The sequence below is a fragment of the Tigriopus californicus genome, chromosome 1, assembly GCF_007210705.1.
Source record: "Tigriopus californicus strain San Diego chromosome 1, Tcal_SD_v2.1, whole genome shotgun sequence".
Classification (NCBI taxonomy): Eukaryota; Metazoa; Arthropoda; class Copepoda; order Harpacticoida; family Harpacticidae; genus Tigriopus; species Tigriopus californicus.
Window position 1 is genome coordinate 7722185 of NC_081440.1, and position 27802 is coordinate 7749986.

Sequence of the window (27802 nt, forward strand, 5' to 3'; positions counted from 1 at the left end):
CAGGCAGACCGTGGAAAAGCCAGTCTGGATTTAAAACCGCGAAAATGAGGCGATTCCATTTCAGTCACTCGAAAGAGTTGAGATCTCCTCCGGTACTGATATTACTTCATATTAGGAAGAAAAAAAAGAAAAACATAAACCATTTCGATTAGGTCTATCTATTTTCATTCCACATTGAGTTTACTCATAAGTATGTACTCTGTGGTGTAGATCCTTCCTATCAGGAATAGGTGGGCCAATATTACTGTCGGTTACTGTGGCGACCAGCGGCATGGATGGTTCGAACTTGGAAACCAGAATCCCTGAGTCAAGCATGCTGCCATGAAATGAAGGTAAAACGAAAAGAGAAGTCGATTGTTGGCTGGTGCCGGAGAAAGAGAGAGCATGACATCGTCTCTCTGGTGATTTTCCCACTAAGTTGTACGTCTCTTGTGCTTGACCGTGTTTCACTTTTCTGTTGCTTCAAGCTGAGCGCATCCCAAGAAAGAGGAGCCATGTCGTCAGATCAAATTATGTGTCAGAAATCTCCTTCCATCCCAACGTATCCTCTAAAAGCATCCAATCAATTAGTGATTCAACTCTTTTCGTTATGAAATTAACGTTCCCAAATCAATGATACACGTACCGTGAACGTTGTGTTTGACAATTGAGGATGAGCATAGATTTCTCTACCGGCTTCGAATTGAATTTGGCAGGTTCTTCGAAAACGAGCCGACTGATGGGATGAGAAGACCTGTTATTGTGGAAGAAAAAGGAGAAAGAAGAAGAAGAAGAAGAAGAAGAAGAGAAGTTGTTTGCTTGCTTGCTTGCTTGAGTTGCTAATCAGGAGGATCGTGGAATCTTCTCCAATGTCGGTTTTCTGATTTCCAGTCCTATCTGGTGGTAATTATTATTATTGTTTTAAACTTCGTCGTCATCACCAGCATCAACAACAACTATACACCAACTTCTAACTGGCTCCGATGGTGCCAGTTTCCCTTTCATTTTCACTCGGATCGCAACGAATTCCAATGAAAAATCACATCGCTTTCGTCACATTTGTCTTGCTTTTTTCGCAAAAAGTGCTGGGCAAGAACTTGCAAGAGGAACAAGAAGATGACGGTAAGCAAAAACCTTCATTCATTCTTAGTATAATTAGCACTCATATCATCTATTTTGCAATCGTTCCCACCGTTTTGCTGCCATTCCAGAGCGAAAGTTTTCCGTGGCCAAAAAGGCCTGCACAGTGGGCCCTGATCCGGGTATTTGCATGTTTCATTACGAATGTCAGTCGAAAAGCGGGCAAGTCCTGGGCACTTGTATGGATGGCTTCTTATTTGGCGTTTGCTGCCAACTGAATCCAGACACGCTCATTGGCCAATCTGGATCCAGTCCGTCGTCTGACAGCATGTCAATGGAAACAACGAGTGTACCCCCGGATCCTTTGAAGATTGTGGGCAATATCATTGCCACTCTGAATAACTCAGACTTTGGTCTGGACAAAGACGGTGAAGGCGGATTGTTGACGAGCCGGAAACCGTTCTTCCCCCTTTTGAAGGCCGCTTCAACCGCCGCGCCCGAATCTACTTCAACAGTCACAACGAGAACATACACAACGTCATCCACACCCTTATTGGCATCGATGTCAACGTCCTCCTCATTCGCAACCATTAAAACCACCACCACCACCACCACCACAACAACAACGGACTCTCCGGACTCTGTGCCCAGTGGGGTTCAGTCAAACACGTTGGTCAGTGGCGGAGTTTCGATGCGTGATCCGGAAGACGAGGATGTCATGGTTATCGAGGTGAAACCCGATGACATTGAAAACATGATGCATTCGATCCTGGACAACGTCCTCACTGAGTTTGACTCCAATGTCGAGCCACTGCTCAATCTTCTTGTCGAAGAAATTGACGATGAGGTGCTCAAACCCATGTCTCCGTATGTTACACCCGGAGAGTATTTGCCCAATGGATCTGCGGATAAACCGGAGGATGTGTCCAATAACTTGGTGTTTGTCAATTCGTCCGATCTCAACAAGATCGCCTTGACTTTAACGGGCTCAACGCCAACAAGTGCTGTGGATGCCGGTGACACCACGTCTCCATCAACAGTATCAACTACTACCACTACGACATCAACAACCACCTCTACTACTACTACAACAACAATAACCACAACCACAACCACTACCACCACCACCACCACCACGACTACTACTACAACAACTACAACTACTACTAGCTCTACCACCACTGAATCAACAACAACAACGCCCGAAACTACCACAGCTCAAGACGATCAAGACTCGTCCACAGTCGCTAATGACGAGGCTCTTAATTACAAGACAGGTAAGTCATTCTACATATACTGTAGGCTTAACGAGTGTTTCTACATACATATATTTAGGATATCTTTCACACCGTTTCCAGATTGTGGCGTACGGCCTTTGCGGGGCCACGGTCGCATTGTTGGTGGGGATCGAACCACTTTTGGGGACTGGCCTTGGCAGGTCCTAGTCAAAGAATCCACATGGCTGGGCCTTTTCACCAAGAACAAATGTGGCGGTGTGCTGATTTCTGATCAACATGTGCTCACTGCAGCTCATTGCCAACCAGGGTGAGTTTCTATGAATACTTGATAACAAAAAGCAGATGGTGATCCCCAAAAAATTCAAACTTGATCTGCATTCTTCTTTTTCCAAAACTAGATTTTTGGCCTCTCTTTTGGTGGAATTGGGTGAACACGACCTCACCGGTCCCACTGAGCTGATGGCCACTACCCGCAAAAAAGTCAAACGCGTCGTAGTCCACAAAGACTATAAGGCACCCACATTCGAAAACGACATCGCCATCTTGGAATTGGAAAGTCCCGTTGAACGAAAGCCGCACATTGTGCCCATTTGCTTACCTGATATCAAAGACAAGTTTGAGGGTCGAATGGCCATAGTGTCAGGCTGGGGACGGCTCGAGTACGGTAAGTTTTTCAATCATTAGTAATACAGTTCGAATTTTAATGTGCTGTGTATCATTTGACAACAGATGTACTGATAAGTCTTGATAACTTTCAATTTGCTCATTCATTTGCTTTGGTGCGTTTTGTTGCCTTTAGGTGGGAATGTTCCTAATGTCTTGCATCAAGTCTCAGTGCCAGTTATGAACAACACCAAATGCCAAACGATGTTTACGAATTCTGGTCACAAGAAAACCGTTCGAGAATCCTTTCTGTGTGCAGGATATGATCTCGGCAAAAAGGACTCGTGCGAGGTAAGACAAGTTTTTACTTAGGGAACAATTAACTAACGTACGAACGACACAGCGCTATTAGGGTTGTGAGGGCAAATCCTAAATCATTAGCGAGTTGAACAATGTTATACATATATTTGCAGAAAAATTCTGGTAGCGATTACTCATAATCTTAAAGAAAACTAGTCCTCTGCAATCTCCTCGTTATTTTTCAGCATAAATGGAATATAAATGAAAAGATAAGTAATGAGCAAAGCGACAATAGGCCTTTAAATTTAGAAAAAATGGCTTTAAGTATTGTGAGCACGGAACTACCTATGCAATCAAGAATCCAACGTCTTTAATAAAATTGCGTAAGACGTGTTTTACTTTACTAGGTCCGACAATTTCAAAAGGCTGGCAATCTTCCCGTTGTTCCACAACTTATTATTAAATCAGGCAAAAATTCGAAGCCATTGCAAGCCGGGAAGTTTTGTTTTTTGATAACAAACATCACTTTCTTCATGATATCATTACGATGTTTGAAAGAGGAGACCTGACTCATTGCAGTGGCTTTTATCTTCAAAATTGCCCAACATATATCATTGAAATTAAGATCTAGTACCTCCATATCTGTCTTCTTCTCCTAATATCGTTGAAATTTGGCTTTCCCCTATCGCTCGGTGCATTTGGTGGTGTCATGTAGCACAAATTCTAGCATGAAAATTCTGGTGATATTCAAATGATCCTTCCTTTGCTTGTCAACTAGAAAAGGGTCAGAACTATGCCAATATAGTATCTCATCACGGCCTAAAATCAACAGGTGGTTGTTGCAGAGACTGACTAACTTCTGGGGAAATGCCAATCGTGACCTCAAATTTGAAAGCTAGTACTATTGCCTGAAAGACAAAAAATAGTGCTCTCTTCGAGGGGGCATGAACTTTACCGTCATAGTGACGATGATAAAAAAATTCACCGAATATCCTAGAAAGTCACATTAGTGCGTGCAAAATTGTGAAGGTGAATAGGGTATGGCAAGGATTTCAAACATTCCCTGAAACTACACCTGTTTTTGCTTGAACGAAGCATTTCATAGGGTTAGATTTGAGCATTGAAACAAGGCACAAATCTGTGAATGGTCCATTTTTGTTACTTGTTGCTTTGTACTTTTGGCACATTACAAAATCTAAAGATACTGATAATCACACTGTTCAGTTTATAAGTATTAGTTTGAAGCTTGCGCATTTGCACAACGATATTTGACCACTTCAAATAATTCGACAGAAAATTGTTCGACAAATGTTTCTCAAGTTTTAGCACAAGTTTCAAATAATTCGTTCTGTCATATGAATAGACGAACAAAAAACTTCTATAATTTGATTGTCGCAGATCTGGCTGCGCTAATTTGATCCGACACCCTTTTGGTCATTCCAATCTCTGACAATGGCTGGTGATGAAATTTGATTTATTCAGAGTATTTCAGCCTAAAGACTTCTAAAAAACGGGGGTTCAAATGCCTCATCAAATTTTGAAATAAAATAAATCTTCAAACACAAGCCAAGCAGTAACGAGTTTTTTTAACACAATTGTGATTTTTTTTCCTCCCTTCAGCCTTTAGTTTATCGTACACACTGTGTTTTTGAATGGCCTATACAATATACAATGTATGCACATTATTTGATTTTGCTCGCTTCCAAAATCATTAGGGAGCGCTTCGATTTCCTCTTGATCTTAAAATGTCATCACTCATCAATGGTTACTCCAAATGTCATACGCCCAGCCAAGCAATCGAATTGTCTACTACATATGATCTAATCTAATATTTCAATGTATGATGGTCATAAAGGTTTGTCTTTCTGGATTTTCTTTTTCACTTGGCAAACCATTTTTTTGTTGTTTCAACAACTTATTGTACAAAAAGATCAAAATACGATTGTTTTTGAATTTCAATGAACGGCAAAGTAGAATCATTATAGAGAGGGCTTAGATTGACCGAAATTGTTGTTGTTGTGACTAGAATGATTGCTGTTGTTGTGATTGTTGTTGGTGGTTGGAGAATGATTTGAGGGCGCGGGCAAAGCAGAAGGAGTAGAAGTAGTGGCCATATTTCGCGATGATTTTGGATTGGGTTCCAGGCTATCCACATAGGTGTCTACTTCGATCAAATCTAACCGAGCCACAGCTGCCAAACGGCCTTCTTGAATGCAAGTGGGCTCATAGCTGAAGATTTGGATGCACTCCTTTAAATAGTTTCGAACTTCCTGCAAATACCGGCAAAAAAACATTTGAGCATTGAAACCAAGTGAGAATGAATACGAGATCGAGACTAAGTAGAACTTAGCACGAGATAAAATGATGTACTGTATTGACCCATCCTCACCTGCATAATATTTTTCAGATGCTCGGGCGTAATTTCGCCTTTGGTGAATTTTTTCCTGGCATAGGACGATAGGGTTGCTTGCAATTCGTAAAGAATGACCCCACGTAATCTAGAGATTCCTGAAAGAAAAACACCGATAGATGAAATTCAGGGTTCAAAACCAATTAGTTCATTATGCTTCAAGGACCTACCTGGACTGATTGTATTGGCAATTTCGATTAACTCCATGCAAAGCTTTTGCTTGATTATTAGATCCTTTTCATTTAAATCTGGCGATATTTTGGATGGTTCTCCCGCTCCAGTTGGTTGGTTTGATGCTCCTTCGCCAGCGCTTGAGGAGACAGACATTGACGAAGTCTTGCCAATCATTTGACTGAGCGCTAGCTTGACATCCATTAAGTAGAAATGGTTTCGGTGTAGATTTTGAGAGTGCTTCTTGATGAACATCAAACACGCTTCGGGATTGTCCTTCTCCAGTTGGACAAGCTCCTCTCCGATCGATCGAATGACGGCATTGACATAATCCGCTGGTTCCTGGTTGCCGCATTGGGCACAATGCCAGGGGGCCAAGCTATTCATGGGATCCTGAGCCACCAGAAAACCTTGGCTTTGAGCCGGACAGTTTGGACAACGGAGTGACGAGAAATTTGTACCCAACTCGAACGGGTCCAAGCATCGGGAACACCGACATTGGAAGAATTTGGTTTCAAATAAATGCTGTTGACGGTTGACGGTGCCCCACATTGGATCCGAATACATGATGGCAATATGATCGCCTTTTCGAATGTGGATGGCAGCACGGATCTGAAGGGTGCCATTCTTATCGAAGTGCTTACTAGCATTGCTCGTGCAGTTGTGCTCAATCAGGGACCCATTCAAATAGAGTGCTTGGACAGGAACAGCAGTGACTGGCACTTCGTGCGTGTTCACAAAGAGAATGCCTAACAAGTCGAGGATCTCATGGTCACCATAGGCTTCGACGTCGATCTTGAAGAATTGTCGGACCATCTTAAGGAGCACCTTGTCCTTTTCCAATCTGGAACAAAAAAGTATCTGATGATAAACCACCCACTACAGGCAACAAGCAGATCAGAAGCATAGTCGTACCTTCCACTCCGCAGCCGTTCTTGAGTATGGGACTCCAATTGAAGCAATTTATCATATAAAGGTTGATTGGATTGCTTATGGTATAGACATCGTAGAAGAGCCACTATTTCATAGAGAGGATGGGGACGTTTCGAATGGGCCACATCTGCTGGAATAGGCTTGCCACGTGCTTGGGTGAACGAACATTCGGGCACATGGGACGCGGAATCCATGCATCCTTCACTGCATAATGCCCAACCGCACTTGGGACATCTGAAACCAATATACAACACTCATATATGGCACGCTTGAAATCTCCTCGTTCGACATGAACCAATCGAAGTGGTTACCTTTTCGATCCATCCACCGATTTGTAACAACTTAAACAAATGGGGATGGTGAAAGCCATAGGGGCCATGACGGTGGGACACTCGGACAAAACCAGTTCTCCTGGCTTCAGGTCTCGAGTGGCGATCACGTATCTTCCCAAAGTGGAGGAAGCGCATACCTGGGGCGAGAAATGTGTCAATGAGTTGATCTTTAAAGGCTAATGAAACAAGTTAGATCAGAATATGTCAGAAGCACTGGATGCCAAAACCCTCATTAAAAGATATAATTTATGAGATCAAGAGAAGAAGTTCACGGGGTGCAACCGTCTTCTAATGAGGTCAAATCTATTTTTTCCATAGACGTGAGAGGTACTCAGAGATATAACTAATTCATTACATAAATGCATAAAGACGTGCTTTTAAACTATTCCAGCATTGAAAGTTAAGGAAGAATCCATCCAGATTTTTTATATAAATTTATTCTATTGACCCATAGAAATAAAAACAGGCTTAATTGTAAGTGATTGGGAAACGTTTAACAAACGCCATAGAAAGTATTTCTTGAAATCAATACAAACTAAGCTAATGTCAAATACATAGATAATTTTATAAATATGGTACCCGGAACTGTCATTTCAATTGGGAGGGCAAGTATGTTGTATTTGCAGAACTGGGGTCAAATCTGGCTTTATCTGAATTTTCCATTAATCCATTCACGAGATATTTTATGTCTTTTATTTAAGGCCAATATTAGTAACTGCTTAGCCAGAAAAAACTTAATGTTTCAAATTTTAAAGAACAGGTCATTCTAGGTAGGTTTTGCTTGCTGTTGATTTGTGGCCCTTCATTATGAGTGAGAAAAAGTAAGAGTTAATTGATCCTTTTCCCGTATTTGGCCAAAGAGAGGCAATTTTTGAAACTATGGTCCACTATGGGTGAGCTCAGTATTTTTGTGGAAAACAGGCCCCATACGGTATCTGTTAATTGCTTCAAAATTAAATAAAAACAGAAAAAAGCTTGAAACTATCAAAACAGAAAAAAGCTTGAAATTATGTACGGTTCTGAAATTCCAACATCCTCTGAAAGCACTGGCAAATTCTTACATTCACTTACGAATGTAAAGAGCAATTAAAATATTCAGTTTGTCAATTGTTAATGGAAATTATTCTTGCCCAAGAAAATTATTGTTGTACATTGGCTCGAGTATGAGTATATGGAAGAAGTATGACTGTCTCTAAGAATACTTATGACTAATAATGAGAAAGTCTAGGGAAGCACATGTCCCATGACATATGACAAATAATCAATTCGAGAGGTGTCACACACTTTATATACCTTATATGCGCAACAATTGGTTTTGTGTTTCTTCCAGTGCTGCTTCTGATGTTCTTTGCTGCAATAGAACGTGATGTGACATCCAGTGCATCTTTGATTGGCTGCACCTTGACAGAAAGCACATGTAATTGTTTCAATATCCATGAAATTTGACATCTTTCATTGAACGAAACCACTGTCCGAAAAGCATAAAAGATTATCTCCGCCAGGTCACCCCCAAAAATGAAGGTGGCTCTTTTTTTTAAATCGGAGAGCACCTCAAAATGGGAGATCAATTTTCACAGGCACACACATTTAGGCAAACAGCTGAACGATGTTGTGCAACTGGCATACATTTTGTTTCATTCTAGGCCGTACATGCACAGTTTAAAGGAAACGAGGTGCTGGCCCAAAATTCATATGAGCTTTCTCAGCTAAAAATAATTTCCCCCCCTACTACGGACTACATTACCTAGAGCATCGTCGCCTTGCCGTGCAAGTGGCTTATTTCTAGCGATCGTTCCGACGTCCCATCTCGGAGAATCGAAAGTTGCACGGCCTCAAAATCGTCTATTTCAATCAAGCCAGCCTCCCACATGTGCGGAAGCAGAGAGGCTTGCTGGTGTAGCATATTTGGGCAGTAGGGGGAAATTGGGTATGTTAGTGCTCATGTCGGCTCCAAAGACTTTCACACAGGATGACACACAGGATCGAGAAAGACACTCGAAGATACGTCAACTTAGCCATAGACGGGTATTAACCCGTAAAATATTCATTAACTTTTGCAATTTGTAATAAGGAGAAAAAAGAGTTAATTGATTAATGACACGTGTTTGAAGCAGAGTGTCAACAAATTTCCACATTACATCTTGAATGATAATTTAATTTGGAGCGAATTATGAGAAAGCCACTTCAAAGATCATTGGATCAGCCTGACATATAGTAACGAATGCGTAAACATTTCAGCACAACTGATTCCAAGACGGATGTGCTCCAATTTTTGTTTTGAATTGTCCTTTAGAGATATCCAAATTAAGTATGGAAAGTAAAGGAAATTGAGAAAAATACGTAACACGACACAGACTAACATCGCAGTCAACTCACTGTGACCAACTACTGAAGGGTCGAGTCAAACTTTTGAGGCCAATATGGCGCAAAGCGGTGGACAACAGAGTGGCGACCACTCATTGATGAACTTTTGCCCAAAATCTTTTTTCTGGTTCATAAAATTTGAAAAATGAAAATGGTGACATTTTTTCCTCTAAAATCTACCAAATTTCACCCAGAAAATGAATTTGAGCCAAATAAGTCCAAAAATTACTGCTCTGAAAATGACAAAATATTGGAAGCTGTACCTGAAGTGACGAGATGTTATGTCCAAAAACTCACCGAAATGTTTTTTGCCTGGAATATGGCGGAAAAAAATGATTTTGAAAATTACTCTCTGTATTGATTAGACCATTTAAGGCATTGTGAATGCCGATGATAGGTGGTGCATGAGTTGGCAGTCCAGAACTTTGCTTTACTTGTCGAATATGGCTTCAAAAGGTTTAACAGGACCTTTCAGTAGATCTAATTTAATTTTCAATGGTGAGTTGTGCTATAAAACCAATAAAAGGTCATTTTTTGTGCAGTTCTGCCATAACACTAATATCTTGGCTCAATATCAGATTGATACCATTAACCTATAAAATCATATCAAATATATAACTACAACAAATACAGCAATTTTTATTTCTAACGTAAAACTGGACAACATATTTCTGGCTCTATTAAAAGGACAAACACTGTACAGCTTAATCCCATGATGGACCTACATTTCGGGGCTACGATTTATAAGCAAAGAGCTATATATCTTGAGCTATGGCCCACCTATGAATATGACCTAATTCACATGCGATAGAAACCAGGAGGTTCGCAGGCTTAACATTTTTGAGGCCGCAATGCTCATCATCGCAAAAATGTTTTCATCATCCATTCAAAACTCAAGGCTATTTATTGACTGATAGATCATTATCCATTTTAGGGTGATAGCGGTGGACCTCTCATGGTGCAACAACCTGACACCAGATGGATTTTGGCAGGGACCGTGTCCCATGGAATCAAGTGTGCCTACCCCGATTTACCTGGAGTTTACATGCGAATGACTTATTACAAGCCTTGGATCGAACGGATCACAGGCTTGACTCTTTGAGACGAACGATTTAGAATCAATTCACATTTCCTCGGACATTCACTTACGCAAATGTCTATTTCCGCTGATTAATGATTACACATATAGGCTCGAAATTGCAGCCACTCAAACATACCAAATAAATAAACGAGAAGATATTTTCGGGGTTCCATTAAGCTTTCGACACGTCAGTTGTCTTCCAGTAAATGCAGGGGTGATGCTTCGTTTTCTTGAAAAGCTCATCTAAAGGCTTGGCCTCTACCGGTTTAACGCTCTGGCCTCCGCCGTTTGTACCTTGAGCGGCATCTGCCAAGGGTCGAGTCAGGTTGAGGTTAGGCAGGGGATTGGTGTTGGAGCCCACTGGGGGCCTGGCCGAGGCCAGGCCAACAGGGCCACCATTTTGGAGCACCTCATTGAATTGCGTTTCAGAGGACAGTTTGACCAACAATTTCTTCGGATTGGAAGAGGGCCAAACGACCCCATTTAGGGCGGCAATTGTGTCCTTGGCCTCTTGATGTTTGGCATACCTTACATAACACTTGGATTTGATTTTGTCGATCCAAAAGTCTTGTTCGCCTTCAAACGTCCCTGTTCGAGCTAAGAGAGCTTTGAGTTGATTGACCGTGAACGGTCGAACGAGGTTGGCCACAAATACCACCGAAGACTGAGGTGTCTGGCTTGGTTCGCCCTCGATGGAGGCCCTTTCTGGCGACGCGGATGATCGAATCAAGGGTCTCTTGGAGGGCGGAGGTTCATCATTCGTGGTACTTTCAGGCGGAGCAATAGGAGCAGGTTGGCGGCTCACCTGCTCGACCACGGCTGGGGGGGATTTCCGAGCACTCGTTTCTTCAAACTCCAACACCTTATCCGACTCCATAACATCCATTTGGATTTCCTTCTCTTCGTCTGATAGCCGCTTATAATTGGGTACCAGATCCTTGAGGGATTGGCTGGAAATCTCCCTGGACATGTCACTGGGCGAATCGTCCTCATCAGGATGCTTTTCCTCGTCGACAGGATTGAGAATGCGGCCACCCCAATTGCGCTTGCTCGACTTTTCCGATTTCTCCTTGTGAGTGGCAGTCATGGTTCGCAGAGGCACTAACTCGTCCGTTGGGTGGGATGGGACCGCGCTAGTGACTGGAGTGGCCGGGGATTCTGTCGCTACCGCTGCAACAGTGGGCTCGGTCGCTTTCAATGTTGTTGAGACTGAAGGATCAGCATTGTTCTCGGGGACCTTCGGAGAAGCCGTTGGGGGCTTGGCCTCACGATCGGGAACTGAGGCTTGGGATGGGGTTTTGAGTGAGACCACCGGACTGGTTGGCTTTTCAGCCCCGGCCGGAGGCGGGGTGGGACTGGCCTCGGCCGGTGCAGGTACCGTCTCAGAGCGGGTGGGCGAGGGCGCATCCGTAGCACGGACCGGGACATGGGGTGGCGCCGGGCTAGCTGGGGCGGGGGTAGACGCACTTGCAATAGCCGGGTCCGGTGAGGCTGATGGCTCCACCGTCGGCGGACTGGCCCCTTGAGTCAGTGCCGCATTAGCCGTGGCTGATTGAAACTGACTCTGTCGAAGCGCCAAATAATCCTTGACGAAGTCGTTATCCGATAACTGGGCGTTGATCTTCATCTGCGGCAGGGCCCCTGGCGCGGCGCTCGGCCGCTCGGGCGAAGTGAGCGGGGGCGCTGCTGGGGTGGCCGGTGGGGGCTCAGCTTTAGGGGACTCCGTGGATGGTTCCTCCACAGGTGTGGATTCGGCGGTGGACGTTGCGATGGGCGAGGATTGTTGGTCGAGGTAGGTTTTGAGTCGATGCACGAGGTCCTTTTTGGCGCCGGACTTGGACAGACCGCGGGTCACCAGTTCCTCTCTGAGGTCCACTACCCGCAAGGAGGATAATAGTCGACCCCCCAAGATATGCTCGTCATGGCCTCCGGCTTCGGAGGACGCCATGCTATGCGGGTTGTAGAAGTCTGGAATTCAGGAATTCAACGGCCAAAGGCGAAGGCACGATCACTTATTCACAATGGCGGCTCACCCGTCACTGGTCAGCCGCTGACCGAACTGGAATAGTGGGTGGATCAGGATAATGTTGTGTTGAGCGATGGGCGGGCGGATTCGTGATTTCACGGGTAAACGCGATTGTTATTCCAATCGTGATTGATGTCCATTATTTTGTTTTCAGGGGGCTCGCTCGTGTTCAGTGTTGCCTAATTTTAGTGCCAAGAAGATACCAGAAAAACGTGCAGCGTTTTACTATTGTTCTGAAAATCATCATCCTCGAATTTCTGTGTTTGATATTGGTCTCAAAAGCGAAATGAAGTGATCGATTGAATTGTCACAACGGGTTTTGCACGGTTATACAATTAACATTTTAATCACTTGTGGAGCTTTCGGTTGCACTTGACCATACTTTATGCATATTTTAACTGATTTTGGATTGGTGGGGGCAAGGTTTGGAGTTTTGTATCTTGTCCGAATAACGAAACTGGCCATGATATTATCATTTTGATTCCAATTGGAGGTGATATTCTGTCCGGCCGGGCCAGAATGATCCTCCACGAGTGGCGGTGAATTAACGCCTGGGGACGAGCACCGATGACAGAACATAGTATCATGAATTAGGTCACTTCGTCTCATCTCTAAAAGCTCTAATGTTCGTAGCAAAAAAAACCCTGATCCAACATATCTTTAATTGATTCCCTTTGTAGGAAATCGAACAAAAAGAGGGGCAAAATTGAAGACAAGCGCAAAATATGGAGTAACTGTCTGTCCTCACTCACCATTTCGGAAAGAAGGAAGCGGAGTGATGTCCCAACGTTGATCAGCGAGGCCATTATTGGGACTTAAGCGGTGGAAATTGGGCTATAGAGGGCCAATCTCCTATAGTTTCGCGATGAAATTGAAGTGCTATCCTGTTCTCATCGTTTTGCGTGGCAATCCGGTTTTCGGAATGTCATACACGAAGTATGAGAACATTCATAAATTCAAAAGCATGCTTTATGTTTCGAGATCTTGGTCAGCCTGGAAATGATCACGGCCAACAAAACTAGGGCCATAGAGGAAGCAACTCCTAAAGAGTGCGATGAGAGCTAGCCAGGTGCTAGGCGGACTAGTTTTCAGAGCGAATGAATGTCAGCTGACCTACTAGTAAGCTATAGTTTCTGATTGTAGAGGCGCTGCTTTCCATCAGCCAGAGTTGCTGCACTGTCCACTGGCTACCGATTCAGCTGGAGTAAAAATACACAACAAACTCGATTCTTACTCTTCTATGTTGCTTCTTCTATGCTAGGCCAACAAGAGAATGTCCATCAGGCAAGTCCGGCCTAAGAGGGGTAAGAGGCAAACAAATGGACGAACTCACAACCGTAGCGCTAGTATAATAAGGCGCTTTAGACAGGCAGAGCCATGAGATCAACGGAATAAGACCAAAATAGTGTGGGATCATGGCCCAGGTCTTTGACAAAAATGTAACAGGAATACTATCAATTATTGGCCGTTTTCGAGACCAAAAATGCAAAATGTGTTAATACTAAATTTCATCTCATTCATATTGCTGTCTTGCTGAGGCAGCCCCTAATATGTAAATGGAAAGTCATGCTTGGTTATTTCAACTTGAAAGTTGCGTTTCACACCTTAACAGATCGAAAAATTTCAAGTTATTTTCAAGGCATATGATTATCTTTTACAATGACACGACAAGAAATAATGTTTTTCCATTTTCTATAAGATTTCTTTGAAGGCTAAAGTAGCAAAAAATGTCACTTAAAACTTACAAAAGATGTAAAATTGCCTTTCATTTTACGTAAGCGCCAAAAGCTACACTATCAAATCAAGTTCCTAAAATATTTGACCGATGCATGTGAGAGTTTAGTTTTCAAATTTGCCACATTTTGCAATAATCACTTTCTACGTACTAGCGATGTTTTTATTCAACGTTAATACAATTTTGTCAAAATTCAAGATTAAGTTTGATTGATGTTTCGGTTGACAAGTATGGCATCACAATTGAGAAATATTGACATTAAGTAAGCTTTAAGTTATATTGCAAACTATTTTCAGGTATTTATTCCTGCTTCAAAGAAACGAATTATTTGAATTTTGGGCATAGAAAAAGCATGTTATATTTCTTGTCAATTGCTTTAAGATATAATCGGAGTAATTTGTTGTCAAATTTCATGCAAATGCAATCTTAGAAAGAGTGACATGTTATCGCTTGCGCAATGGATTTGGATAAGAATGTAGTTGGAAACGCAGCTAAGGTTTCTCCCAACATATATTGATTACGTTTTCAAAAATATTATCTCTTTGCAGGCTTTAGGTGGATGAATATACTAATCTGAGGTATTTTCCGAGATGGTATTTTACAAAGTTGTTCCTTTTGTTGCAATAACAACAAAAATCATTACTTGAAGTCTTGGCATACGCACAAAAATGTCATGAGTGTTGTGGGTACCACCGTGCCTACGAACAATTGAGGGATGAAAATTGAACAAAGGTGGAGCCCAAAAAGAAGAGAGGTGATTTTTATCGCTCTTACTAATCGGGATCCTCGAGGGCTTGAAGAGCTCTCAAAACGCACGTTAAGCTTCTACGGTCATTCAATTGACCCTAAATCCTGGGTTGGGACACCTGCTTTTGAAAAGGTATAGTATCAAGTACCTTTCGTACCTTCTGTGAATATTGTTCAGTCCCAACCTTTCTAGCTTCTCCCAATACGAGAGCTCTCTCATACCTTCAATGTTCCGAGTGAAGCATCTTTGGACCTGTTTGACATATTTGCAAACCTGGTGCACCACTTGGAGCCCCAAATGGGTGAGGTATATTCAAAATATGGCTGAAGAATCGACTTACAGAAATTAGCATCGAGATAACACCTCTGGATTTACACGTCCGATAAATCCAACCACACGTTTGAAAAGCTTTGCAAACTTTCAACCGCAATGCTTATCAAATTATCCATGATTTTGAAAGACTACGCCTAAATCCTTCATGGACGAGACGTGCTGAATTTCTACCTTCGACATCTACTAGCAGAGAGTTCAATGGCGTCGACCTAAAGGTTATTCAGCGCAATCTCATTCCGATCAAGACTATATTACTCTCAGCAACCCAAGAGTAGATTTGGTCCAGGACTAAACATATCTCTATGTTAATAAGGGATCCCTCAACCATAACCCATTGCTTCCAACCACGAATGAAACTTCTCAACCAATCAAGAACCTTGTCTTGGATCCCAATCTCATGGAGCCTGTTATCTAAAAGACCATGATCTATTTTGTCAAAGGGCTTTTTGGCTAAATTAAGATAGACAACATCAACTGACTCATGAGTAAGGTTCTCAAAATTATGAAGAAGAAAGTACCTCAAGATGCAAATAAAGATGCAAAAAAACAAGCCCAGGATGCAAGTAAGGATGTAAATAAACTTCAAAGATGCTTTACATTGTTATGGCATACTAAGGTGTTTTAAGCAATTTGTTAAGGTGGACACATATATTCTAAGAACACTGCTCTGATTCCAGTGGATCAGCATCTGAACAGTAATCCAAGACTAGACTTCCATAGCTTAACATTGTGCACCACTTCTTCCAAAACTTTAAGTTAAAGCAAAAACGTTTAAATCAATTCCGACTTGTGAGAGCCAGAAGAAAATTTCTTTTGACGGATTGAACCTCAAATCTCCGTGTTACAAGATGTTGCGGAAGGATTGCTCGATGGAACCACTTCGTGCATGGCCGGAAATAGAGCATTCTGGAAATTGCTTCATAAACATAGAGAGCATCAATATTGGTCTTAATTTACATCTGATGACATGTCCCAATGTAGTGAAATTCCATCCGCTTATCGCCGATATCAATTAGTGATGTTCATACTGAATTTGTAGTTCAAAACGCTAATCTTTGTTCTATCAGCGAGGCTAGCCATTGAGTTATATGTAAACAAACATAATTCTGATAGGCAATTCTTCACTCTGGTATCGAAACGGTTTTCTGTCTTTGGGCATGGATTGAGCCTCTAAAAGTTCCTTTAAAAAGGTTAGGGAGGAGAATTGTACTTGAAAAAGATTGATGTCTTTGACGACTGAATTACTGAGATTCAGGCCTACAGTTTTCCAAATGTTAGTCTACAATGCTTGGTATCAATCTCATTGTTAGTCCTGTCCTATTCGGATGCTTGTCTAATCACTTATTCACTACAAAATTGCCATTGCCATTGTACTCTGTTCGTAAATGCCAAATTGATTATTGCCATCCCAGGCCACCTTGTCTAGTTTTGACATTGCCCATAACCTCTTCAACATTGATTATTGGACAAAACCGATAAATCTTTCTCAAAAAGTTGCATTAGCCCTCAAATAAAAGTATACCTGTCGGCTCATGCCGTGGGTTACATCGTTTACTGTGCAGTGCATGACCACCAGAAAGCCTTTGGCTCGTCTTGGTTAACACTGCTACCTTCCAGGTCCTCCTCTGAAACGCAACCAATTCTCTCCTCTTTCGGCGTGTACAGTAGTACTACATGTTCCTTCATCACGTACACGCACCAAGTAGGCTCACATTTTTTCCTGGCCAAATGAAAGTCCAGAAGCATTGTGTCAAGTCTTCACTCATTTGGTGCGCGTTTGATGGCTAATATTTGGAATATGTGTCTGTGATAATACGAATCCGATTTCATTGTGGGCTAAAAAGTCACGGCAAGATGTCGTTGTTTGTGGACAAGGTGATAACTCCCAATGAGAGTGCCATTCAAGTGGGCATGGCATGGCATCCTCAGTTTGGCCTTTTGGCTCTTGGGAGTTACTCTGAAGACCAAGGCGGGGTGATCACGATAGTGGATCATACCGGATTTGAGACCGAAAGTGGACGGATCCCCCCTCACCCTACGGCCCAATCTAGCTGCCTAAGTTGGCATCCTCTCAAGAAATTGTTGGTCATTGGTTGGGACACCGGGGAACTTTATATCTATGTTAACTCCCAATGTCTCAAAGTGGACGCCCTCCATAATGGGCCTATTCATTTGGCTAAATGGAGTAGCCATGGCTCTAGTTTGATAACAACGGACAAGAATGGTTCCATAATTGGCTGGAAATCAGATGGCAATGCGCACTTGGAAATGCTTTTTCACCACGAGTTGAAGGATGAGTTTACTGGCTTAATATTTTGTCCTTCACACGGCCATGATCAGGATCTCAACGAAGGAGGCGTGGGATTGAGCCTGACTGGATTGGCAAGAGCTGCTGTGGCGGGAGATGAGAAGGCTTTGGATCTGTTTTCCTCTTGGAGACCGGACCTTTCAAGGCGTGCCCCGACCAAACCCATCGAAAACCTAAATGCCTACGCGGGATCCGGCAATGGTATCATCTACTCTCTGAACGAAAACGGAAGTTGCATGGAAGTCCTACAAGCTGACGGAGCGGTGAAAGAGCTCTTGGTGATGGGGTCAGTTCTGATCATCGTCACCGAGACCATGGTCATTGGTCAGTTTCAAATTGAAAAAGATGGCTCCGTTACGGAATTATCTCGAGTGAAGCTCAGCTCGAGAATGAAGGAAAACCAGATATGTTGGGTATCCTCCACTCAATTGGCCATCAGCAGTGGCGAGACGAGCTTGCGAGTATGGAATTTGAAAAGTGATGACAATTTTGTCGTCAGCTTTGAGCCCACATCCAACGCTTCGGAGTTCATCACTTGTTTGGATTTTTGTCCATCGAAGTCCATTCTCAGCGCCGGAACCAGTGCCGGAAATCTGATCATGTGGCAGCTTCAGTCCAATACCTTCGGCGTGGTGGAGACTAATTCTCGGATGCTTCCCATCTCGTATATTGGCAATTCAATCCGGTCAATTCAATGGGGTATGAGTGGCGGGGGGAAAGTGTTGGCCTTGAGCACAATTCGGCAAGTGTTCTTCCTCAATGAGCAAGATCGGGCCATGGCCTTTTCTGGAGGGGTGTCGGCCGTTCAGATCTCACCCACTGATGTGGCTGTCAATTTTCATAATCAAGATGATCCAGGCAAGCTCACATCAAATCACCCGATCGAGAGAATGTACTTGACAGAGGCCCATATTGTGCTTTATGGTGGTGGCAAAATCGTCACCTTCGAAATCCAAAAGGACATCAAGCATATGATGTCTGTGGGGAATTTCAATGTTTTTTGCGACGAAATTGCTGCCCACGATCAAAGCATATTTACCTTAGAAACGGATCGAGTTTTTGTCCGAAGTTTTCAAGGAACGATCAAGCAAACGCTCATCATGACGGAGGAAGAGGGCACGGCCACCACCATAAGTGTGTCCGGCAAAAATCTTTTAGCTGGCACCATCAATGCAGTGGTCAAAATCTGGGATCTCAGCAAACGTGAGGCTCGGCTCCATGCCCATCCCATACAACTGCGGGAGAAGATTAGCGATTTCACCCATATCAACGAAATCAAACTGAGCTCCTCAGGCGCTTATTTGAGCGTGTTTAGCGCCAATAATCAACGCTCGACTGATTCCAAGTTGTTCGTCTTTGACATCGAGGGTAATTCTGTTCGACACTACAATTTCAACTCCGGTCAGAACGATGCGGATGACATTAGTGTCCCTCCAAATTCGGCCTCTTCGTTTGACAGGGGATCGGTGATTTTGAATGGCTCAATTGATAACCGAAACGAGAACAGTCAACCTTCCGCCCTGGCCTTGAGAAGCCAAGTCAAAGGCCGAGGGATTGTGTCCCATGCTTGGGATGAGCGAGAGGATCACTTCCTCGTCTGTCAAACCCGTCCTTTGTTGAGTGAGAATGGTGAAGATGAGGCTGACAAATACGTCTCACTTTTCTTTCATGAAGAGCATGGACTCATCGTCCATGACATCTTCGAAGCCGCTTCGGCCAGATCCTCACAATTAGTGGGAGTAGATGTTCCATTCGTATACGTTTACAATGATCACAAAGTGCAAGAAAAAGAAAAAGGAAAGGAAAAGGACAAAGATTCCAAAAAGTCAAGCGTGACCTCAAACGTAGTGGAGCAGGTACTCTTGAAAGATTTTGAGGGTTTGGATGCCAGCGATAAGCCCACACGAGATGCTGTAGTCAAGTTCTGTTTTAATTTAAGCATCGGAAATATGGATGAAGCATTTCGAGCCATTAAGGTCATCAACAACAAGAAGGTGTGGGGCAACCTGGCCCGGATGTGCGTTAAATCCCAAAGGCTGGACGTGGCCACCATTTGCTTGGGCAAGATGGAACATTCCATTGGAGCGCGAGCCATGCGCAAGATGATTCAATCCAAGAAATCCTCGGACGTCAAAGTAGCTACATTGGCTATTTATCTGAACATGCCCGAAGAGGCTGAACGGATCTTGTTCAGCAGCGAGCAGTATGAGCTTCTCAATAAGTTCTATCAAGACTCGGGCAAGTGGCAAAAAGCTTTAGAGTTGGCCGACAACTACGATCGCATTCATTTGAGAAAGACCTATTACAACTATGCCAAACACTTGGAAAGCAAACATGACATTGACGGTGCCATAGCCTATTATGAAAAGTCAGGTACTTCCCGATTTGAGGTGCCTCGGCTCCTATTTGAGGATTGGGCGGCCTTGGAAGCCTACGTGGATAAGAGTGACGATAAGGCTTTGAAGCGGTGGTTGGCTCAATACCTGGAGAGCACCGGCGAAATGGAGATGGCCCTCCAGTTCTACGAATTGGCAGAGGATTACTTGTCATTGGTAAGAGTGCACTGCTATTGCGAAAATTTGGAGAAAGCCTCGGAGATTGCCAACTCAAGTGGAGACAGAGCGGCGTGCTATCATTTGGCTCGACAATTTGAAAACATGGATGACATCCAATCTGCCATACACTTCTTTACCAAAGCTCAGGCCTATTCCAATGCTATTCGCATCTGCAAAGAGCAAGGCTATGATGATCACATCTGGAATCTAGCCCTGTTGGCTTCACCCAATGAAAAGTTGGACGCTGCCAAGCACTTCGAGAAGTCCAACCGGCCCATGTACGATCGAGCAGTTATCCTGTACGAAAAAGCTGGCTATTTCGGCAAAGCTTTGGATTTGGCAATCCAAACTAATCAGCACAATACACTACAAGGCATTACCAAGCATCTAAGTCAACATACTGACCCTTTGTTGCTCTCCAAGGCTGCCAATTTCTTTTTGGAGAACAAGCAATATGACAAGGCGGTTGATTTGTTCGTTGTCAGTCATCAAGTTCAGCAAGCCCTGGATCTCTGCCTCCAGTACAACATCAACATTACCAACGAAATGGCCGAAAAATTGGCTCAAACCACTGAAGGAGGAGAGGCCGATCCGGCGGTGCTGAATAAGTTAGCCGAGGTCTGTTACCGCCAAGGCAACTATCATTTGGCCACCAAGAAGTGGACTCAAGCCGGAAACCGCCTGCAAGCCATGAAGGCGTTGCTTAAGTCTGGAGACACTGAGAAAATCATATACTTCGCTAACGTGTCCCGAGACAGGGATATCTACATTTTGGCGGGGAACTACCTGCAAACCCTGGATTGGCGAAACAACGGCAACATCATGAAAAATATCATTGCATTCTACCAAAAGAGTAAGGCTTACGATCTGTTAGGCTGGTTTTATCAGGCTTGTGCCGATGTCGAGATTGACGAGTATCAGAACTACGAAAAGGCCTTGGGAGCTCTGTCCGAATGTGTGGCTAGCCTACAAAAGCACGGAAGCTCAATGGAGTTGGCAGACAAAACCACGGCCGTGTTACGAAACATGGAGCTGATCCAAAAATTTGTCGATTGTCAACAACATTACCCTGATCACCCAACGGAAGCCATGCAAGTTTGTCGAGATCTTTTACAAGAAGAGGAAATCAATGCGGCTGTTCGAAAAGGAGATATTTACGGATTCATGATCGAACACTTTGCTAAAACTCAAGACTATCGTAGTGCACAACAAATGATTGAAGAGCTGAGGCGGAGCATTCCCAATGTCAACCTGGCCTACTACGTGAATAGCGACGTTTTATTGACCATTGAAAAATCGCTTGGAGTGTCATTATTACCAGACTCGGCCTCCACCAAACGTGGAGCCAATTCCAATGCAAATTACGTTGAAGATGGAAATGAGGATGGATACCAGGATGGCGGGGACTCAGTTCTTTCTGATTGATTCAACAATTCAAATATAATTTCGGATAATAAAATCAAGCCTGTTCTGTCAAATCCAAAAGAATATATAGTTGTTTGAATGGTTTCATTAGCCGATTAGTTCCTTAACAAGTTAAACCGATTACCAATTTAGTGAGTCGGAGTGAGACGTGCAAGACAGAAAACAAAACTTAGTGTTCAGAGGCAGCAAAGAGCCGAAGGAAGAAGACCCCAACAAGCGAAAGACCTATGAGGAGCGTGAGATCCTGAAGGTGGCCAAGACAGCAGGATTGCCGGATACCTTCAAAAGTTCCATTCTAGCGGTGCGAAGGTTGGGAAAGAGGGACGACAGGAGGGACTTTCGGCCTCTTTTGGTCAGGCTTTCCTTACAAGATCTCCGAGAAGGTCAAATAGAGCCCTCAGAGAGCAAAATAAGAAAAATGCTGAATCGGGAACTGTGACGAAATACAGAATCAACCCCGACATGACAAAAGAGCAAATGGAGAATCTGGATAAGAAATTGAAGGAAGCACGGGACAAGTCCAAAAAACGGGCGACGGTACTTCGTGATTGGCAAAGAAAACCCCGTCCTGCAATGGACGGCCGAGGAGGTACAATAAACAAGAATAACAACCATGGCACTGGAGGCAAGGAAATGATGGGATCCAATTTCTTTCATGGAATATTTGCCGTGGCCTATAGTACAGCAAAGTAAATGAAATAGACCATCTTATCCAAGAGCTCAAGGCTGACGTTGTCTTCCTTCAGAAAATAGACCTTGATGACCACTGTGATAAACAGTTTACACTTCAAAGTTTTCAGACTTAAACTCATCAAGGCAAAAAAAGCGAACTTGCACTCGTGTGCGAAATGGAATTTTTCAGAACGTGACTCAACTTCATCTCGGCATTCTCCGCCCAGAGGTTTGGCTTTGTCTAGAAGAAAAAGGAAAACGAGTAAACAAGCACGCATCTCTGAAGTTTATCAGGATAAAGCACAAGAGATCACCCAAACCAAGTGTTCAGTTGTGCAAACTACGCCGTCTCAGGGACAATGCCAGAATCAAGAATAAGAAAGGGAAGCTAAAGAACCTTCGAAAGCAATGCAACCGTCAAGCACAAGTTTAAAGCATTTCTAGCATCAGAAAAAGGATAAAAATAAATCCACACGAGGTCTGGAAGATTGTCAAGGAAATCATGGGGAGCGGCAAAGTAACGTCGAATACAATCAAATCCAATGGACGGGTGCTTGAAATCAGCGAAACCGCAGAAAATTTCAACAGATTCTTTGTCTCAGGGGTTGAAAGGATCCAAAAGGGTATTGGTGTCTCCACAACAGATCTCCTCATGAGAGCTTGAACTAAAGTTGAACGGCTCCGACTGCCCAAATATGACTTTGCATTCAAGGATGTACATAGAAGAGAGGGATATCATCAAAGCAATACATACGATGAAGAGGTCGAAGTGCCCAGACATTTTTGGGATTGCACCAGTTGCTCTAAAACTGGCACCCGAGATCTTGGCCGTTCCACTAACACATATAATAAATGAAGTGATCAGGGAAGGAGAAATACCAGAAGTGTGAAAACGGGGAAGAGTACTGCCGCAACATAAAAAGAAAGAAAAGGACAAGGCTGAAAACTACCAACCGGTGTGAATTCTTCCAGCAGCAAGTAAGCCTTTGGAAGAGATCATTCGGTTACAACTGGCTAAGCATCTTGAGAAGAGAGGAATATTGCCCAAGTCGCAATACGGATTTCGGCCCGGTTTCTCGACAATTCAAGCGGCGGGAGCAATTCATCATGACTGGACGAAGGCTCGTCAGGATGGTCTCCACTGTGGAGCACTCTTTTTTCCATCTTCCGGCTACTTTTGACACCTTGGACGTTGACTTGCTCATTGCAAAGCTGATCACATACGGTATGTCTCATATTGTGACCACACTTATCAGATCATACCTGACAGGAAGAACACAGTGTACAGAGTTTGGGGGGTGAAATCAGAGCTTATCATTGTGAAAATTGGAAGCCCACAAGGGTCAAAGATCTCCCGCGTTTTTCACAGGACTTTACAAATTCCAAAAAGTATGTCTGGAATTGTGTAGGATTCATTTGCACTTGGGTTAAAGTTTAGAAATAAAGTCAGTCTTAGCATCAATTCTTCATTAGAAACACGAGAAAAACTGGTCCATCCAGCCCGTACCATCCAACTATTAGCAACCATATTGTTATCTTCGACCCAGCCAAGAGGCAAATCTTTCAGTCAGTTTTTAGCATAAAAAAGCAAGCAATATCTCTAGGCCATCAAGCCATACCACTAGATGCGCACACCAAACAAAATGGTCACAAATGCATTTGGTTTAAAATCTTACACCAAAAGCTTGTTGTAACACCAATTATGACACTATCAAACGTTTGCCATTATAAGTTTGCTTCATATGCATCATTGTATTTTTATCGGGCATACAGAGGTTTATATGATCGATTCAACGGACCGTTTTGGTAAAATATAGCAAAGAGATAAGCAATTTGAAACGGCATTCGAATTGGTTTTATTTGACACAACGCCAAAAGGAAAATATATCGCCGACAAAATTTAAGTATATGTCACTCTTTTTCAACATAACTGTACAAATCTTGGCGAATATTTGTCCCTGCAGCACTCTGTAAGGTTACATTTGACACTCATACAACGTTGTGATGCACAATCTGCTTTCTCCAAGAATCGAATGTTATCAAATTGGAAATGCTGTACTTGGTTACGTACGATTGCATCAGTTTTTCTTGCATCCAATTTGCGACTCGTACTGAACACTCCAAGCCAATATACTTTCTATTTAACAATTCATAAAAGGCTGCCATAACAATCTAACAGAGACCACTAATGGTGTTCATCATACATTGCATTATTGATCCATCATCTTTTGTTGTTCTTCATATCGATGGAGGTGAGGAACTGGAAAGTCAGGGTAAACTACTTTCCGTTTTTGTTTTTCTTTTCGTTTTTAATTTTGCTCCCCCAAGTCCTTTAACCAAGGATAAACCTGAGGACAATCTCTGCAGGTCTTCATATATCGTAAACTTTCAACTCCATTACTTTCAGTGTGAGGCAGTTCACATGAGTTGGGTGTATTGCAACTCAATTTCCGCTCCGTTAACAAAGGAGGAGTTTTATACGAAGTTTTGCTGCCCTGGCCCAAATTTTCATCGGTGAGCCATAAAAGGAATTCGGTCGCGGTCACGAAGAAGACGTCATCTTGAGTGCGGGCCCAATCCACAAACTTGTGGAGCCCCTCGTCTTGAGACTTGGTCAAAAACCAATTCGTGTGAAGTGAAAGAAGGTACGGCGAACGGTTGGTCTGAAAAAAAATGATGATAAACTTTACTTTGATCTTTCACAAGAAATGACTTGACCTTGATTCACCAAAAAGAGACACACGATAGATTAATTTACCGATCCTAATCCATTAAGACCGGTTTGATTCTAAGGTATATGAATTACCATGACAAATATTACAATTGAAAATGAGGATCAATTCTAGTGACTGCAGAGGCTTAACGGGCGTTTTGAGAGCATCTTCAAGCCCTCGAAAATCCAGGCTTGTTCGAACAATGAAGTCAACTTCTCTTCTTTCTCGGGCTCCTCCATTGTTTAATTTGCTTCCCTCTAATATTCGTAGGGAGTATAAAGGTGTTGATCTAGTAGCATCCTTCAAGTCAGACTAAAACAACTTTAGATCAAAATACCTTATCAAGCCAAGTATTTAACGGCTAGCCAGATCCGCCAATTCCAATTCGTTGGTGGATCATATGAACATAAAATCAATTAAATGTAATATCTTTTTCTGTCTTGAACTGCTGGGGATTCCATTCCAAGTAGCGGTAAGGAAGTCCGCAAAAAAATAATGATTGGTTCTTAGGCCACAATGAAGAGTCGACATTTTGGGCTCATTAATTTCAAAGCCTTCATATGGATTCCGAATCAAATCAAAGGTGGTTCAGTGCAATGATGTTACATTAAGCAACCGGATTGGAATGCTAATAATGAAAAAGTATGGATAGTTAAAAAGCATCATGATATGGAAATGTCGCCAAATCCTAAACATAGATTAGGGTATACCTCGTAATGCCGGAGGAAATCTTCCTTCAACCACCCAAATACGTCATCCGAAGATTGGAAGCTGAACACACATTGATCCACAAATGGACACTGACCTCCAGTGTCATCACCCACAAAATGACTGTTCAAAGGAAGTTCCCAGAGACCGGGGAAAGACTTCGTTGGACAAGACTTGACTCGACAATCATGAGGGATCTTGTAGTCCAAAGTGTAAGGCCAAACTGGGGGATCCAAGGCCAGGGTGGACACTGAGCTATCCCAGATGAAGCCCTCCTCAATCAAAGCTTGGTATTGCTCATTATAACCGGGCTTAAGGCGAGGAGCACGAACACCCAAGATGTCTTCAGGGGACACATTCGAAAACTTCACCAAAATATCTCGTAGACTGCTGAATTCATTTCGCCAAACGGACACATTGGCTCTTTGAAGATTTTCCCCGGTCACCGAAGACAGGGCGATTTCATGTCCTTCAGTGTACAAGCGTTCTACCATGTAATAATTGCAATATTCGTTTTGTATGAAAAATGTGGCCTTGAGGCGTTTTTCTTCCGCCTGATCTGTGTTATTCAACAAAGATTCGTAGTAGTCAAAGTTGTTGGTGTTCACAGCCCCATCGATCATGAGCAAAATGAACTGAGGAATGGACTCTGGGTCCATGGGTGGGTCATCGCCATTCTTGGAACAAAGACAATAGGGTAACTGACAAAGCTCTGGATCACATTTCGGAGCTTCCTCGATCTTCTCCTTCTCCTCGTCTATCTCCTCGACCTCAACGGGACCGCATTCCGCCTCGTTCGCGTAGGTGCACTCTTTCTTCCGGTCATCCCAGAGAAGTCGAGCGGGACAGAGGATTTTGGTCGGGACGTAGCTGTTGCAAATGAAGAATCGTCTACATTCGCAGGGATCCGCAAAATTCCCATTGGGCTTGGGACATTCGAAAGAGGCTTCGTCACATGGATCGACATCATCACCTTCGTCAGCCTTACACATCGCACTAAACAGGAGGAGAACAACCCAAAGCAAAATCATTTTGGAGCCGGTCATTCTTCGAAACCCAGGCTTGAAGAATTCCTTGGGATGACACATCGTTTTGATCAAGGCAAACATATCACTGTTTCTTCGTCCAAACTTATTCTTTACTTCTTCAGCCACAATGATTTTCTAGCGTGGAAGCAAAGAACCAGGCAAAGAAACATGGATTGATGTGTCCTATGGTGGGTGAAGGGCAAATGCAGTGAGTCCTAGGTCATTTTCAGGTTAAATCTTCGCAAGGAGGGCTCGGTAGCGTCGGTAGAGCCACCTGACCTACCAGAGCTTGCCCATCATGATTTTGGGTGAGTCCATTCAGAGATCGTTGTCAAAGCTTGGCCCAACAAGATGTCGTCCCAAAAGGAAGTGGAGATTTTCAATCCAACTTAAAATGTGGTTCGAGCATCATTTTAAGGACGTGTTTGAGCTTAAACTGAGACTCGAATATTGCTATACTTTTAGGATTACTATGGGCATGATCAGCTCATTCTCGAAGAACATGTATCGAAATAGCGGACACTGTCAATCCCATTGCATGTAGGTAGCTGAAAAGTGAAGATTTAGTTAGCTCAAGACTTGAGATTATCATGGGACGTGTCCTTGGTTGCGGCAAATCAAAGATATTGGTGCTAAATGTAGTGATGATTCCACCAATACTGATTAAACCGCAATAAGTTATTAACTACCTTTATGTAAGAACATTTTTACGTATTTTGGTGCATCTGTCCGCTATGCGGGAAATATTATTTATTACTTTTTATTATGTTAGTTTGGAGACGGCACTAGCACTTCCTGGGGTAGTCTATTAAAAGTATTATGTGGCCAAATCCCACAAAACTAAAGAGTTGAGTAAGAATACACTCTTAAGTATTGCTTTGATTTAAGACTCTACAAGAAACAGACTTGTTAAAGTTTGAGTGAGAGGATACTTTGATAAAATCAGATCCTTAACAAGCTAGAAGGCACTACATTGTTTACCGAGTGGTTACAAAATCCGTTTTTGAACCATTTAGTCCACTATTTGATCTCGTTTTGTGAATAACCACGTTAACAATG

At 43.0% G+C, this 27802-nt stretch overlaps 5 protein-coding genes and 1 long non-coding RNA gene across 8 annotated transcripts; 3 read left to right on the plus strand and 3 right to left on the minus strand.

The window, feature by feature from the left end:
- The first annotated feature begins 403 nt into the window (after positions 1–403).
- LOC131878505 (serine protease filzig-like) lies at positions 404–10663 on the plus strand. Its single transcript, XM_059224530.1, has 6 exons — positions 404–1101; positions 1191–2336; positions 2418–2604; positions 2696–2961; positions 3097–3251; positions 10345–10663. The coding sequence occupies exons 1-6, from the start codon at positions 963–965 to the stop codon at positions 10510–10512; spliced, it is 2061 nt and encodes a 686-aa protein (XP_059080513.1). The 5' UTR covers positions 404–962; the 3' UTR covers positions 10513–10663.
- On the minus strand, positions 5042–19350 carry LOC131878584 (SET domain-containing protein SmydA-8-like). 3 transcript variants are annotated; one of them, XM_059224812.1, is made up of 6 exons: positions 18681–19350; positions 7026–7183; positions 6697–6948; positions 5781–6625; positions 5590–5708; positions 5042–5470 (listed from the first exon to the last, which is right to left on the minus strand). In XM_059224812.1, the coding sequence occupies exons 2-6, from the start codon at positions 7091–7093 to the stop codon at positions 5180–5182; spliced, it is 1575 nt and encodes a 524-aa protein (XP_059080795.1). In that variant the 5' UTR covers positions 7094–7183; positions 18681–19350; the 3' UTR covers positions 5042–5179. The 3 variants fall into 3 exon arrangements, with proteins under 3 accessions (XP_059080795.1, XP_059080721.1, XP_059080640.1); XM_059224738.1 differs by lacking the exon at positions 18681–19350 and adding an exon at positions 13270–13444; XM_059224657.1 differs by lacking the exon at positions 18681–19350 and adding an exon at positions 8340–8754.
- LOC131878773 (apoptotic chromatin condensation inducer in the nucleus-like) lies at positions 10551–12668 on the minus strand. Its single transcript, XM_059224929.1, has one exon. It carries the CDS (start codon positions 12437–12439, stop codon positions 10664–10666), a length of 1776 nt encoding a protein of 591 aa, XP_059080912.1. The 5' UTR covers positions 12440–12668; the 3' UTR covers positions 10551–10663.
- LOC131878957 (uncharacterized) lies at positions 13578–15945 on the plus strand. Its single transcript, XR_009373081.1, has 3 exons — positions 13578–13821; positions 14801–15132; positions 15193–15945. It is a non-coding gene; the product is annotated as an uncharacterized LOC131878957 (long non-coding RNA).
- Positions 17083–21708, plus strand: LOC131878413 (intraflagellar transport protein 140 homolog). The gene has a single exon (XM_059224419.1). It carries the CDS (start codon positions 17188–17190, stop codon positions 21619–21621), a length of 4434 nt encoding a protein of 1477 aa, XP_059080402.1. The 5' UTR covers positions 17083–17187; the 3' UTR covers positions 21622–21708.
- A 2417-nt stretch (positions 21709–24125) lies between these two features.
- LOC131878866 (chitin deacetylase 1-like) lies at positions 24126–27303 on the minus strand. The gene is made up of 2 exons (XM_059225043.1): positions 25718–27303; positions 24126–24956 (listed from the first exon to the last, which is right to left on the minus strand). The coding sequence occupies exons 1-2, from the start codon at positions 26822–26824 to the stop codon at positions 24603–24605; spliced, it is 1461 nt and encodes a 486-aa protein (XP_059081026.1). The 5' UTR covers positions 26825–27303; the 3' UTR covers positions 24126–24602.
- Between the last annotated feature and the right edge of the window lie 499 nt (positions 27304–27802).

Bases quoted from the DNA above. Each gene is read 5' to 3' on its own strand.
- LOC131878505 (XM_059224530.1), top strand. From the start codon at position 963: ATGGTGCCAGTTTCCCTTTCATTTTCACTCGGATCGCAACGAATTCCA. The intron at 1,102-1,190 runs GTAAGCAAAAAC...CTGCCATTCCAG, and splicing joins AGAGGAACAAGAAGATGACG to AGCGAAAGTTTTCCGTGGCC. The intron at 3,252-10,344 runs GTAAGACAAGTT...TATCCATTTTAG, and splicing joins GCAAAAAGGACTCGTGCGAG to GGTGATAGCGGTGGACCTCT.
- LOC131878584 (XM_059224657.1), bottom strand. From the start codon at position 8,495: ATGTCAAATTTCATGGATATTGAAACAATTACATGTGCTTTCTGTCAA. The intron at 7,184-8,339 runs GTATATAAAGTG...TTCTCGCCCCAG, and splicing joins CCAATTGTTGCGCATATAAG to GTATGCGCTTCCTCCACTTT. The intron at 5,709-5,780 runs GTAGGTCCTTGA...TTTTTCTTTCAG, and splicing joins TGCCAATACAATCAGTCCAG to GAATCTCTAGATTACGTGGG.
- LOC131878773 (XM_059224929.1), bottom strand. From the start codon at position 12,439: ATGGCGTCCTCCGAAGCCGGAGGCCATGACGAGCATATCTTGGGGGGT.
- LOC131878413 (XM_059224419.1), top strand. From the start codon at position 17,188: ATGTCGTTGTTTGTGGACAAGGTGATAACTCCCAATGAGAGTGCCATT.
- LOC131878866 (XM_059225043.1), bottom strand. From the start codon at position 26,824: ATGTTTGCCTTGATCAAAACGATGTGTCATCCCAAGGAATTCTTCAAG. The intron at 24,957-25,717 runs GTATACCCTAAT...ATTTTTTTTCAG, and splicing joins ATTTCCTCCGGCATTACGAG to ACCAACCGTTCGCCGTACCT.